This window comes from Mauremys reevesii, linkage group 4 (genome assembly GCF_016161935.1).
Source record: "Mauremys reevesii isolate NIE-2019 linkage group 4, ASM1616193v1, whole genome shotgun sequence".
NCBI classification, from domain to species: domain Eukaryota; kingdom Metazoa; phylum Chordata; order Testudines; family Geoemydidae; genus Mauremys; species Mauremys reevesii.
In genome coordinates this window covers 54755149-54769906 of record NC_052626.1, presented here as the reverse complement: position 1 = coordinate 54769906, position 14758 = coordinate 54755149, and the positions used below count along the sequence as shown (strand labels likewise).

Below are 14758 nucleotides of genomic sequence, written 5' to 3'. Positions count from 1 at the left end.
CAAGAGTGTCCCTTACTCTCATGGGAAGCCCCGGAGAAGTGTCTTTGGGCTTAGACACTGAGGGCTCTGCTTTTTAAGCCTGTGCTTAGAAGGGCGCTGTTCATTTGGTTAGGCCAATGTACGGCGCTATTCTTGGTCTAGATCAGAGAGGGGCTTCATAGCCTTCTCCATTAAGTATTTTCTAAGGCAAAGGTCACAAGCTTTGCGAGTACTCTGTGGAACAGAGTGACAAATGCTGCACTTTGCTGAAATGTTTGTCTCGTCCAGATAGTAGTGGCAGCGTTGGTTTGTTCAAGTTTGATGGAGTGGTATCTAGGGCAGGAAATATAGTTTTTGAAGCCCAGGAGTCTGGGCATAGTTCCTGACCATGGGGAGGGAGTTCCCAATCCAGGGAAACAAACCACACTAATTACACTAAGACTAACTGAACTAATCTTTACAATCTTACAGGTTTTCTGAAATGCTGAAGCAAGAGAGAACACTGGATTCTGACTCAGACTATGTAGTGGTAAGAAAGAACTGACAGGGCATTGACCTGCACTGCTTCTTTTACTCTCACTTGGGAGCACGAGGAGATCTATTGTACATGTATGGGCCAACAAACACTGCTTGTTAAAATCTCTGGACTCATGCGCATGTTGAACATGCATACCCACATGTGGAATACACACAGGGACCAACCCTCAAAAAAGAACTGTGTATTTTTTAAAAAATTCAGAAACTCAGGAAATTTATCATTAAGTTCTCTGCACCAACTTTAACGTTGCACCATATTCTTGCCCACCATCTTTAGGTGGGAGACCTTCATAAGATGCCACAAAACTCAAGTCTATCCCACTAAGTAATGAATTAATTCCCACTGCTTGGTGTTTAATTGGACGCTGATATCATCTGTGCACACCATTCCAGTGGTTACACACAGTATTATGGGCAAAAAGGCAGTAGGGAGATGCAATGATCAAATCTCTACTCTGTATCGGAAAGGTGCCAGGGGATTTGAGGCTAGAAATGTGTTCTTGGTATCTGGAACCTGCACAAGATACATGATTTAGAGACGAAAGTAGCATCCTGCCCGTGCAACATGCAGGACCCAGATGGATTAAGCAGAAGAGCAGGAGATGCACTATATGTGTCTTGTCACTTGCAGGTACAAATGACTTGATGAGTGACTGTAGGGAAGATAGTGGGGCAGGAAAAAGCTGGCAGCTGCATGCCTAAGCAAAGCCACACGCAGATATATGGGTCAGTGATCAATGTGTAGAGTGGACAAGATGGACAATGTGTGGAGGTCAAAATGACAAATAGGAGAGAGTCTGTGGCATTTGAAGCCCATAAATAAGGTTAAGATTTTTTCATGGGTATTTTTAGTAAAAGTCAGGGACAGGTAGCAGGCAAACAAAAATTCATGGAAGCCCCATGACCTGTCCCTGACTTTTACTAAAAATACATGGGGGGAGTGCAGAGGTTAACAGTTAGATCCCTGCTGAGGACTGATTTCCCTCTTCCCCCGCCAAAAAAAGGTAGGTAAAATATTGGTTGCAAAACAAAATTACAAAAATTGTCTGTTTCAGAAGTCATGAAACATTTTGACCAATTTTTCCTTTATGCAGATGTGTTTGTGCCTTATGTTCCCTATAGGCCATATGGTCTAACTGACAGAACACAGGACTGGTGATTAGGAAATCTTAAATTTGTATTTCCACCTCTCCTACTGCCACTTGACACTTCACACTCATAGCCTTTTACAAGCTATACCCATTTTACAGACAGGAAAAGAGCTATTTTGTGACTAATTTAGTGGGCTTGGGAGTCAAGATATGGATTCTTATCCTGTTTCTGACACGGATTTACTAGGTGACTTTGGGCACGTAATGTAACATGTTATTTTGTAGGACTGAGGACTGACTTGTAATAAATGCATTATTCTAATTCCACAGTAGTTGAAATGACTCAATATTCATTGCCTCACTTGGTTTGCTTACAATAATCCTATTAATATAACCAAGAAAATCCCAAGTATGTGCCTTTTTTATGACAGCATAGCATTATCTAGTTTATCGATTTAAAACAATCAAGTCCTTCTCTATAATAATTACTGTCTGGCCAGTAATCCTTTTGCTTTATATTTGCATATAATGATTTAATCTTATTTTACTGATTTCAGTTCATTGTTTAATATGCCAATATTATGCTGTATTTTAATTATTTCTCAAATGTTCGTCATTCCTTCACCCATTCTACTCATCCATGAATATACACAACCCATATACTCTCAATTTCATCCTCCACATTGTTAATACAAATACTTAATAATATTGGACTCACTTGCCTATTGGTACTGCCAAACAAGTTTAAAAAAATCAGTATACATCTTTATGTCATTCAAGAGAAATGTTGTAAAAAAATGGAAGTGTCACTGAAGTGATCATTTACTAAAGAGTCTTGTAACAAAAAGCCGCTTTATACACAAGTCTGAAAAGTAGCACCATCTTGTCTTTTACATAAAACTGGAAACATCTAACATCCTGGAAATACAGTACCCAATATAATCTAAAATAGTGTATTTTCCCCCAGTAGTTCTTAACTCTGTCAGTTATGAACAACTTTTTTTCCATACCCTGTCTTTAATATCACTTGTAAGATGTTTTTATTTGTTATTATTATATTACTACAGTAATTACAAGCCAGAGCCAAAAATAGTACTGAGCTTTTCCAGGCTGAACCATGTTTGATTTAAAAAATGTTCTATGTTTCATGTTCCACTTGAATAATGTAACACACATTTCTTTAATTTCCCTAGGTTTATTTTATATGAAACCATACTACATGGTTTACTAAAATTGATGCACTATGTCCTAAGAAATTCCTTTATCTACTAAAATTGTTATCCTATCACAGAAAGAAACTAAGTCTGGCACGACTTGCTTTTGGATAAATCCATAATACTTACTATTTATCACTTAAGCTATTTTCTGTTCCTTTTTGTAAAAGTTAGGACATTATTTGTTCAATAGAGGTATTAGTTTTAGGTGAAACTAATACGTGTGTTGTATTATCTTTCTACATAAGAAATCTCTTTGAAGAATACAACAGTTTACTATAGTATTAGGTTCCAGCGGTTTTATTTTGATATAATCTCACCACAGAAGGATTTCAAGGTATAAAAATTACAATAATTTATTATCACAGTAAGAGAAATAATTCTTTAAATGCTAACCACTGTAATTAATGTTAATTACTGTACCATGTTTAATACTTTTTAATAGATAGAAAATTAAATCATCCTCTAATATCAAAGTGAACATTTTCTAAAATAAATTCTTAAATGACTTTAAAGATGGGGAATGTGGAAAGATTCAGTGCATTAGTTCAGAAATATCAAGAAACTTCACTTACAGCTAAACAAGTGAATTCTTCTAGCAGTTCTTTAATACATAAAGCATTTTGCAGCTAATATTTCTTATCCTTCCTTCTAAGTCTCATACGGCCTAGATTATGACTAATATCTCATGACACCAAAAGTAATACTGCAGCAGATATTAAAGCATTTTTTTTCAGCTACTTATTCTATAAAATATTAATTGCAAGCCTGTGCATGTGCTGTATATATAGGATATTAGGTAACTGAGTTCCTGCTCAGTTCTAAATCAATAAAAGATAACATGTACAGCATCAATCATTTTTTACTCTTCCTTTACATAATACAGCATGAGTTGAGGTCTCTTTTTTTTCCTTAAGTAAACAGTCACTGAGATCTTTGAAGCTAACGTACCATAGGTTAGATTCTACTATAGATTCTTACCTAAGAAAGAAAGATTTTTCTCCAGCAGCATTTCTCGCAGCAGGACTTCATGCTCATGCCCAATAGCACTGATGGATTTAAGTTAAGGAAAAAGTACTATACAGGCGAGTCTCATCTTTCACAGGGGTTCCATTCCACAGTTAGCGCATAAAGTGAAAACCGCGTATAGTCAAAATTACATTGAGTCGAATGGCGGGCGGAATCACCCGCACTACAGAAACAGTATTTAAATTGTTATTTTTCTTTTTCCTTTTTTTCCCCCATTTTTGCTGACTGCGTAAAGCTGAAATCTCGCATGTTAAATGTGCGTAAGATGCGACAGACCTGTATGTTTGGAACAAAACTAAATTCAGAACACTGTTACAGCTAGAATATAACACTCGACATCTTAAGTACTTAGTGCTTTTTAAAAATCAGGGCTCGTTTATGGTGTGTCACGTTGGGTACCCAAAAACTGAGGCACCCAAAATCAGTAAAAATAAAATAAAAAACCCACCTCACACAAATGAGAAAAGGCAGGTATCACCATGATCAACTTTCTTCAATATACCCAAGAGTAGTATTTATCCTGCTTTCATTTTCTTCTCCAAAAGAGCGAAGTGTGAGACTAAAATGAGTGCCTTTATAGCTGGAAATTTTGGGCCTGATCTTCGGCTTTGTACTCAAGACTCTCACTGAAGTCAATAGGAGTTTTGAGTAAGTAAATAAACCACAATAAATTGGATAACAATTAAACAATTTAAGATTTTGTTCTTTAAATACTGAAACTTCTTACACATAAAGATATACTCTAAAGCCATCTGATGTATTTCACTGTATCAAAACAGCCTTTTAACTGATTTTTCAGTTATGAAAAACCAATTATGTAAAGGAGAATCTGTAAATGAATCTTAAAAACAACTACAATCCATAATTTTGTTTAGGATATCTTATACGAAGTGATAAACTGCAGGAAGAATTACCATTATAATTAATTACTCTCACTTTTACCAGCACTTACTGCTGAACTGCAAAAAAGCCAATCATAAAGAATCACTTTACACATATACATCATTGTCTCTATCAACTGAAAGCGTGTACTACATTAAACTATACTGGCAATGACAGAACCAAAAAAGGAAAATGAATGATGGCAAAAATATAAGCCAAATACTGCAACCAGAATTGATAATGCACCATAAGCAGAAACACTTAGACTTAGTCTATAATAATTATTATTGATGAATAGCAGTGACCATGGGGCAAAACTTTTAAATAACCTCACAAGCCATTTTCTGTTCATGCAATCCAACAGCCTAGTTTCCCGTAAGCATCTGAACTATTACTGAAAAATAGCCTCCTGGCATTTACAAAGAGGTAGACTTCATACTTTAGTCCATGCATATATAATTAGATAGTTATATTTAAAATCAATATGCAATTCTTCAGAAGACATTATGCTTTTAAAACCTTAACTTTAAATTGATTTTTAACTATTTTATGTGCCTTAAAATTAGCATCTAATTCAGCAACATACACTCTCAGATAATGCATTCACACAGTGAAATATCACCAAACTTTACCCTAACAATCTTTGGTTGACAAACCTTTTATGTTTCCTAATAATGCCATCATTTTTTGTGCAAGCTGATTTGAAATCCGGGGGGGGGGGACACACTACAGATTACAGAAAAATGCACTATTTCTTAACAAATTAATATAAAGCAGAGATGTGTACAGTAATGCATCATTTTTGTAAAATAAAGTTAGTTTTTACAGCTTAGAAGCATATATTCAGAGTCTTCATGACAAGAATACAAACTCATGTACCTAACTTAACAGGCCTTACGATTTACAATCCTTTAAAAGATAGGATGATGTTTAATGAATACACTCATATATAATTGTACTTAATGTTTCAGTGTACCCTCAAAGAATATACATTAACTCCCCACTTAACGTCGTCTCGCTTAACGTAGTTTTGATCTTATGTCCCTGCTCAATTACAGAACATGCTCCATTTAAAGTTGTGCAATGCTTCGCTATAACGTTGTTTGGCTGCGTGCTTTGTCCACAGGTGGCAGCCCCGCTTATCAGCGCCCCTATGCCCTCCCCCCCCGCAGCGCCTCCCACCCACCAGCAAGCCCCATGGATCAGTGCCTTCCTCCTCCTCCCGCCTCCTGCCCATGGCAATCAGCTGGCTTGCCGCATGCAAGGGGGGAGGGAGGAGCGAGGACTCAGTGTGCAGGCGCCCCATCCCCTCCCTGCCTCCCGAACACTGCAAGCCAGCTGATTGCCATGGGCAGGAGGCAGGGGAGGGAGGGGGGAGGAGCAAGGACGCAGAGTGCAGAGTAAAGGGGGAAGGAGGGGGAAAAAAGAGGCAGGTTAAGGGTGGGACTTAGGGGAGGGGTAGAGTGGGCGGGCCGAAGTTGAGCCCCCCGCCCCTGGTGCTTGCAGAGTAGGGGAACCTCCCACTGCTGCTGCGCAATGTGCTTCTCCTAGCCTACAGCACCTTCAGCCTCCTTGCCTGCCTCATTGTCTCCAGTGCCAGTGGGCTATGCCTGTGTGGGTAAGGTGGGGGCACCTCCCAACTATAGTACTGTATTGTACTATATGGTATAAACAAATTTCCCTGGAACCTAACCCTCCCATTTACATTAATTCTTATGGGGAAATTGGATTCGCTTAACATCGTTTCACTTAAATTAGCATTTTTCAGGAACATAACTACAACATTAAGTTAGGAGTTACTGTACCATACAAATAGACTTAGGGCCCAAACATGTTTTCATTAAAGTTAATGGGAGCAGGATTTGGCACTTACTATATACCATACAAAGTAAATCTGAGGAAAAGTGGCAGGAAATGAGGCAATTTTTTTTAGGAGATGCAAATGCTATGACTGCAGAGTGTAATCGGGGTGTAAGAAGAAATATCTCCTTTAATACATATGAACAGTGAATACATTTTTTCTCCATGTTTAACTGCTGGGAATCATTGTGGCTTCCCTTCCCTCCTAATACACCTCTACCTCGATATAACGCTGTCCTCGGGAGCCAAAAAATCTTACTGCGTTATAGGTGAAACCGTATTATGTCAAACTCGCTTTCATCCGCAGAGCGCGCAGCCCCGCCCCCCGGAGCACTGCTTTACCACATTATATCCGAATTTGTGTTATATCAAGTCACGTTATATCAGGGTAGAGGTGTACAGGGTGAAATTCCCACCCCCTCCAAAACCTCACTGAAATTTGTACAGAGAACTCTCTAGGACTAGGGGGAGGAAATCCACTCACCATCCTGCAGACTGGATACAATGCTACAAACTGAAGGTTTCTCTTCCAAGCATGGGCTGAAATTGATCAGCAACCCTTCTATATGCCCAATAAAGTGCTTTTAGGCCACTGAATCTGCACAAGAGTAGTGCCTTCCCAATACACCCCTTCATCCTCACCCATTCAGCCTGTACAGAATCCCCCATCTGCTGCAATCACTGAGCGCTCACCCTTCCTCCACAGTACTCTGCTCATTGTGGAGATACCCTGACACACTCTCCCGCTTTCAAAAATAGGTCTTTTTCTATACCTTATGTCCTACTTTCGTTGAAGAAGAGGAGAAAAGAGCAGCACTGAAATGTCAGATACAGCATTTAAAATTTAAAACAGAACTTGAAAGCACTTCAAAAAATCCAAAGGAAACATCAAATTAGTTAAAAATATTGCAATACTGGAAGTGTCTATGGCACTTTAATGGCTTTATATGAATCACAATATGATTTTCTCTCATCAAAAACAAGAGGGTTTCAACTAAGCATATATATGTACAGCCACTGAACTGATAACTTACCTTGGCCTATCTGATTTTAGTTAAATGGCATAAGAGAAAGGACTGCAGTGACCCTCTACTCGATTGAATGTAGAGGAGTATGAAATGTGTTTTGTGAAGTGGAACTTTATGTCAGGTTAAAGCTAAACACATCTCCTCCGCAGACTCTAAGCTCGTCAATTGTGCACCTAAAATTTTATGGGAAAGGATACTGTTTGATGCAGTCCACCAGTGGTCCATAACAACAGTCATTCACAGTACACTGCAGATAAATAAGAGAAGAAGTATAGTGATGGTCAACTACAAATCTATTATAATTAAACAGTATGCTAAAAACAGTAATTACTTTTCCGCCAAAAGGCTATCAAAGGCCGTTTGGATATAATCACAGAAAACAAAAATTGCATGCTTTTTGTTCACTATAAAAGCAAGCTATTAAAAAGTGAAATGCTCTCCTTACAAATATAGCATTGCCATTTATGGTGCACCCTGACCTCAGTGATAGTTTATGATGACAGTAATTAAATGAGGTTTAAAATCCTTTACTCTGCTAGGCAGATGATAGCACTGCCACTGAAAAAAGATGGCTGTGATTAATACCTGATAGACCTGATTTGCTAGAACTCCATCTGGAATCTGAGAAGGGTCCCGCAGCATACTATTTATAAGAGTCTTGGAAGCTATGGAAGAAAAAGAAAATTGTTAGCTCAGTATGAACATATCATTAACTAATTGTCAAAAAAGTGGAACATACTTTTTAAAAGGAAAACGTTGGCTACACTGATAAAACGAGGTTACTTATCTGTAACTGAAGGTTCCTCAAGATGTGTGGTCTCTATCTGTATTTCACTGAAGGTTATGTGCATGTGTTATGCACCCAGAGATGCAGCTTTTGAAAGTAGTACTGTTTGGCGGTCCACGCATGTGCCCCGTGCTGCCTCGTGGTCTCGACCAAGGCCATAAAGGGTGTGGCAGGCCACCAGCATCTCCAGTTCCTTCTCTACTGCAGAGCTGTTGAATCCACAGTAGAGGGGAAAGAGGGTGGGTTTGGAATAAAGATTGGGACCACACATCTCTAAGAACCTTCAGTTACAAGTTAGTAACCTCATTTTCTTCAAGTGATGGTCCCTATTGTATTCTACTGAGGATGATTAACAAGCAGTACCTATGTGGGAGGACAGTGCAAGAAGACTATTGAATGGAGGATTGCTGCTCTGAACATATTATTGGTTACAGAATCATGCACTAGAGAAGGGGTCGGCAACCTTTCAGAAGTGCTGTGCCGAGTCTTCATTTATTCACTCTAATTTAAGGTTTTGTGTGCCAGTAATACATTTTAACGTTTTTAGAAGGTCTCTTTCTATAAGTCTTTAATATACAACTAAACTATTGTTTTATGTAAAGTAAATAAGGTTTTTAAAATGTTTAAGAAGCTTGATTTAAAATTAAATTAAAATGCAGAGCCCCCTGGTCCGGTGGCCAGGACCTAGGCAGCGTGCCATAGGTTGCCTACCCCTGCACTAGAGCATAGTGTGTACGGAACTCCACATGGCCACCTTGCATATGTCTGTGAAGGGCACCTTGTGGAGTGCAGTTCTAGTTGATGCTTGAGCTCTCATGGAATGGGCCTTTCACAAGGAGATTGTCCTGATAATTGATAGCAGCGCATAATGCACCCTGAAACTCACCTGGAGATTCCCTGGGTGGAAATGGCTTGCCTTTTCATTCTCTCCGCTATAGCAATGAAAAGACAAGGAAATTTCCAAAAGGGCTTTGTCCGCTCAAGATACAATTCAATGCCTTTCCAACATCTAACGAGTAAAGCCTTCTTTCCTCATTCGAGGCATAAGGCTTGGGGAAGAAGGTAGGTAAATGTATGGGTTGACTGAGGTGGAATTGGGAAACCACCTTGGGTAGGAACTTAAAGTGAAGTCATAGAGATTGTGTCTTTGTGGAAAGTGGTGAAGGGAGGGTTAGCCATCATGGCTCCCAATTCGCCAACCCTCCTCACTGATGTAATAACAATGAGGAAAGTGACTTTCATGGAAAGGAGAGATAGCAAGCATGAGGCCATACGTTCAAAGGGAGCAGACCTCAACGAGGTGAGGACTAGGTTAAAGTCCCATTGGGGGGTGACAAGCTGAATGGGAGAGTATTTTTGAAGAAGGCCCTTCCAGAATGACATAGTTAATGGGTGGGTAAATATTGAATGATCGTCCATCAGTAGGTGAAAAGCACTAATGACAGCTGCATGTACCTTAATGGAACTGAGGACCAGTCCCAAGTCCTTCAGATAAAGGAAATATTCCCAGAGTAGTGGGATGCCAACCAATTCAGGGACAAGGCCCTGCCAGGTAGCCCAGGCAGTGAAATTCATCCATTTGGCTCGATACAAGCGTCTTGTGGACTGGTTGAGAGAACATTTTGCACCGCCAGAGAACATTCCTGTGCTAATGGAGGTGTTCATCCAAAAACCAAGCTGTTAGGTGAAGAGTGCACGGGTTGAGGTGTCTGAGTCTGCTGTTGTGCTGGGTCAGTAGCTTCGGGAACATCCAAAGTGGGGGGTACTTCGACATGCAGAAAAGTGGAAGCCAAAATTGGTGAGGCCAGAAGGGGGTGATCAGGATGGTTATTTCTCTTTCCCATCAGATCATGTGGATCAGTCGTGGTAGGAAGGGTAAACGGGAAGGCATAATCTGTCCAGTCTGACCAATCAAGGGCTAGAGCGTCCTCCTGTGAACAATATTGGGTGCATTTGGTATTGTTGTGGAATGAGAAAAGATCCCTCACTGGGGCTCCCATCAGCCAAAACTGTCTGCGATTACAGTTATGCAACTCCCATTCTTGGTCAGTTGGAAGTTTCAGTTTCATGTTCTGCATGCCCGGTAAGCAGACTGCTGACAAAAGATCATGGTGTGCAATGCACCACTCCCAAAGGTGTATAGATTCCAACACAGGACTCAGGATCTTGTCCCCCTTTTCTTGTTTATGTAGAAGACTGTGATGGTGGTGCCTGACATGAGAAGAATGTGTCAGTCCTGCAGGCTGGTAGGAACACCTGGCAAGCTTTGCATACTGCCTGAAGTTCTAATATGTTTATGTGCATCCTGGTCTCTCATTTGTCCAGTTGCCTTGTGTCATGTGGTCACCCATTTGGGTGCCCCAGCCTGTGAGGGATGCATCCATTATGATTGTCATGGTGGGTGAGAATGGGAGGAAGGATGGGAGGAAGACTTGTAGCAGATTCATCCACCATTGGATGAGAAGAGAAGAGAACTTCTGGGGGCATGTGGAACAGAGTATGTATGGGTTGATGCATGGGGGAGTAGATACTTTGTAGCTACAACTGAAGGCGGTGCATGTGAGCAAAGGGTGTGACATATGTGCAGACTGCCATGTGTCCCAAAAGAGAGAGAGAGATAGAATTTGATAGAAACTGAAGACCTGGAAGACACCAAAGTGATTAGTTCCCTCGTTGTCTGGAATCTTTCCTTTGTTAGATAAGCTCAGGTGGAAGACTGGAGATGCTGGTGGGCCTGCCATGCCCTTTATCCCCTTGGGCAAGACCACAAGGTGACACCGGGCGCATTTCACAGACTGCCGAAGAGTATTACTTTCAAAAGCTCTGGGTACATGTGCATGACACTCAGTGGAATACAATAGAGACCATCACTTAAAGAAGAACTCTTTGATTACACAACAAGCAGTTGCAGTATATTCCCCTCCATTTGCTAGTCACTTATCCATTCGCATATGATCGAACCCTGATAATCTCAGAACCACAAAGATATGTTATATACGCAGGGCCAAATTCTGCCTTCAGTTACACTTATGCAACTCCGTGCTCAAAAGCATTATGCACAGGAATATCTCCTAGGAAAATAGCTTAGATTTTTAAAAAGAATGGTTTAAGATTAGAGGAGAAAGATATGCAGAACTTCAAACTGGTGTTAAATAATTAAAGACTGTTGTCTGAACAGTTTTAGTGGTAGTTAGGGACCTGAAGATTCCACACAGGCAGTTTTCAAATTTTTGCTGCATTTGTTCAGCTTCAGCACACTTACTTGCTTTTACCTAAAAATATGCTATTCTAAGTTCAGAAATCAGAAACACTAAATGAATGAATAAAGTCTCTCAAGCAATCTTCTTAGTCTTTTGTTATTTTTTCACACTGTAATTTTAACCTTGTTGAACAAATGGGATTTTCAATGGCCAGTATCAGGAAACATATGTAATTTTTTATTTTCATGTTTAAATATAGTCTCTGTAAAAGTCCAGCAGCCGTTTTCTCTGTGGACTCTTAATCTGGGCACTTTTGCGTAACAATTAATAATATGAATCAAAAGATTTTAATCTAGAATGGCTCTTGTTTCAAATACCCAGACATTGGTTTTGCTTTTCAGTAGCTATTTCTGCTACTATATTTGCTATAATATAGTAGCAGAAATATTTAGAATCCCTTATTAGCCCCAAGTTAATAAAAAAAACAACTGAGAAATGCTGTTTATACTTAGTTGGTTATATTATATGTGGACCATAAGATAACTGAGAGAACATGTTAGGTAAAATTAAATAGATTCATGAAATTAACTATGTAGAAACATGCAAATTAAATATCGTATTTCCAGGATATATTTCTCTGCCACCCTTATCTGTAACGCTGTGAAGATAAATAATAGAAATAATTTAAAAAATGTTACATCAACAATATCAACTTCAGTTCATCTTCTTCATTTTTCCTTTTCAGATAAATAATAGTATCAATTAAGTAGACAGACTTTTAAAAACAGTAAGGGTAACAGAAAAAGTTAGAGTGTATTCATACCTTCATCATGATTCTGTATTTTACACACACACACACACACACACTTTATATATTACAAAGTGGTATATAATTTAAGCGGAAATGTGGGAGACGGGATAGGTCAGAGGATTGATAACATGGGATTTCAATCAGGTATAAACCAGGCCACTAGCTGGACATCAGACACAGGTCAGTAATGGTTGAAAGTTACTATCTGAAGATTCTTCAAATAATCATGAGTTGGTAATTACAGGTCAGTTTCTTGTAGAAATGCATCCACAGTACAAACACTGCCAGGATTGGCATTAAGGTTGCCAGCTTTCTACTTGCACAAAACCAAACATCCTTCCCCACCCCACCCCTTCTCCAAGGCCCAGCCCCCCACTCACTCCATCCCACCTCCCTCTGTTGCTCATTATTCCCACCCTCACTCACTTGCTCATTTTCACTGGGCTGGCTCAGGGGGTTGGGATGCGGGCTCCGGGGTGGGGCCAGGGATGAGGGGTTTGGGCCAGCCCCCCACTCACTCCATCCCACCTCCCTCTGTTGCTCATTATTCCCACCCTCACTCACTTGCTCATTTTCACTGGGCTGGCTCAGGGGGTTGGGATGCGGGCTCCGGGGTGGGGCCAGGGATGAGGGGTTTGGGGTGCAGGAGGGGGATCCAGGCTGAGGGAGAGGAGCCAAGGGGTTTGGAGTATGGGAAGGGGCTCCAGGCTGAGGCATGGGGTGGGAGCGGGTACAGGCTCTGGGCTGGGGCCAGAAATGAGGGTTTCAGGGTGTGGGAAGGGGCTGAGGGTTGGGTGCAGGGTGTGTGAGATGGCTCTGGCTGCAGGTGCGGGCTCTGGGGTGGGGCTGGGGATTTGGGGTGCAGACGAGAGCTGGGCCAGGGGGTTGGGGTGTGGGAGGGGTGACGGCTCTGGCTGCAGGTGCAGGCTCTGGGGTGGGGCTGGGGATTTGGGGTGCAGGAGAGGGCTGGGTCAGGAGGCTGGGGTGTGGGAGGGGTGAGGGCTCCGGCTGGGGGTGCGGGCTCTGAGGTGGGGCTGGGAATGAGGGGCTTGGGGTACAGGAGGGTGCTCCGGGCTGGGGCCGAGGGGTTCGAAGGGGGAAATCAGGGCTGGGGAAGGGAGACAAGGCCTAAGATTTATGAGGTTCCCTGCTCTGCCATAAACTTCCTTTTGGGCAAGTCACTTTATCTCTCAGTGCCTCAGTTCTCCTTCTTTAAAGAGAGGATAAGTACTACACCTCTACCTCGATATAACGCTGTCCTTGGGAGCCAAAAAATCTTACCGCGTTATAGGTGAAACCGCGTTATATTGAACTTGCTTTGATCCACTGGAGTGTGCAGCCCCCCCACCGAGCACTGCTTTACCGCGTTATATCCGAATTCGTGTTATATCAGGTCGCGTTATATCGAGGTAGAGGTGTACTATTTTTCTCCCATCCTTTGTCGCTCTGATCATGCACCACTGAAGTTTTGGCTACATACACATACTTGTATTTTATCAACCACTGTCTGTACCTGGCATCCCAAAGTTTAAGGTTCACACCTGAATTCATCTTACAAAGTTCTGTTCTCTCTCATGACTTATTTCCCACTTTTTGGAGAGAGTGGAAAGAAATGGAACATTGAGAGAATTAAGCATTCAATCTGTGAGTGAAATATTTAAGTCTGTTTTTATACAGCCTTAGAATTGGAATGGAGAAAATGTATGTAAAACTGAACTAGAAGCAGGGGTGCTGTAACAATTTTTATAGAGAAGGTGCTGAAAGCCACTGAACCAAAACTGTAAACCCTGTATATAATGGAAACCACTGGGTGCTGCAGCACCCACCATCCCCTTAGTTCCAGCACCTATGACTAGAAGGCTTTGCTGATCTGTGAGTGATGAGAGGCTTCCTTCTGGAATGCATGGGATATAAATATCCCATTTCCCCTCCTCCCAGTGTACATGGTGGGTCAGTGGTCCTGCCATTTCCTCTTCCACCCTTGGCTCCACTTGGGAAAGTTTCCCTTTCCTCTCCCTTGTAATCCAAAGGAGCACTGACCCCTTTTCTTCCAGCTGGACAGGCAAAGACCCACCACATTCACTTGTAGTGATAGAAAGGTGCATTTGCACAAAATATAAGACTGAAAAGGGCAAGAGTTGGGCAATAACACTTGTTAGTGATGAGGTGGTACTTAATGCAAAGCAGACTGCAAAAATTAGCACTATTTAGCATTGAGGAACGTGCAGTTAGAGGGAACTTGAAGTATTCAGAATTATGAAAGGCATGCGTGAAAAATATTCTCCCTTCTATCTTGTCCCATAACTCTCCCAAAAAAGCTTACAAAATGAAATTAATGAC

General features: G+C 41.0%; 1 protein-coding gene across 3 annotated transcripts in view; it reads right to left on the bottom strand.

Annotated features, from left to right (window-relative positions):
• CDIN1 (CDAN1 interacting nuclease 1) overlaps positions 1 to 14758 on the bottom strand; it is a 192250-nt gene that overhangs the window by 108120 nt on the left and 69372 nt on the right. For all 3 annotated transcript variants that reach the window (XM_039538063.1, XM_039538064.1, XM_039538065.1), the window contains 3 exons: positions 8206 to 8285; positions 7818 to 7867; positions 3803 to 3870 (listed from right to left, as the gene is read on the bottom strand). In XM_039538063.1, coding sequence (XP_039393997.1) covers positions 3803 to 3870; positions 7818 to 7867; positions 8206 to 8285 — 198 coding nt within the window. The remainder of the gene's footprint in view (positions 1 to 3802; positions 3871 to 7817; positions 7868 to 8205; positions 8286 to 14758) is intronic.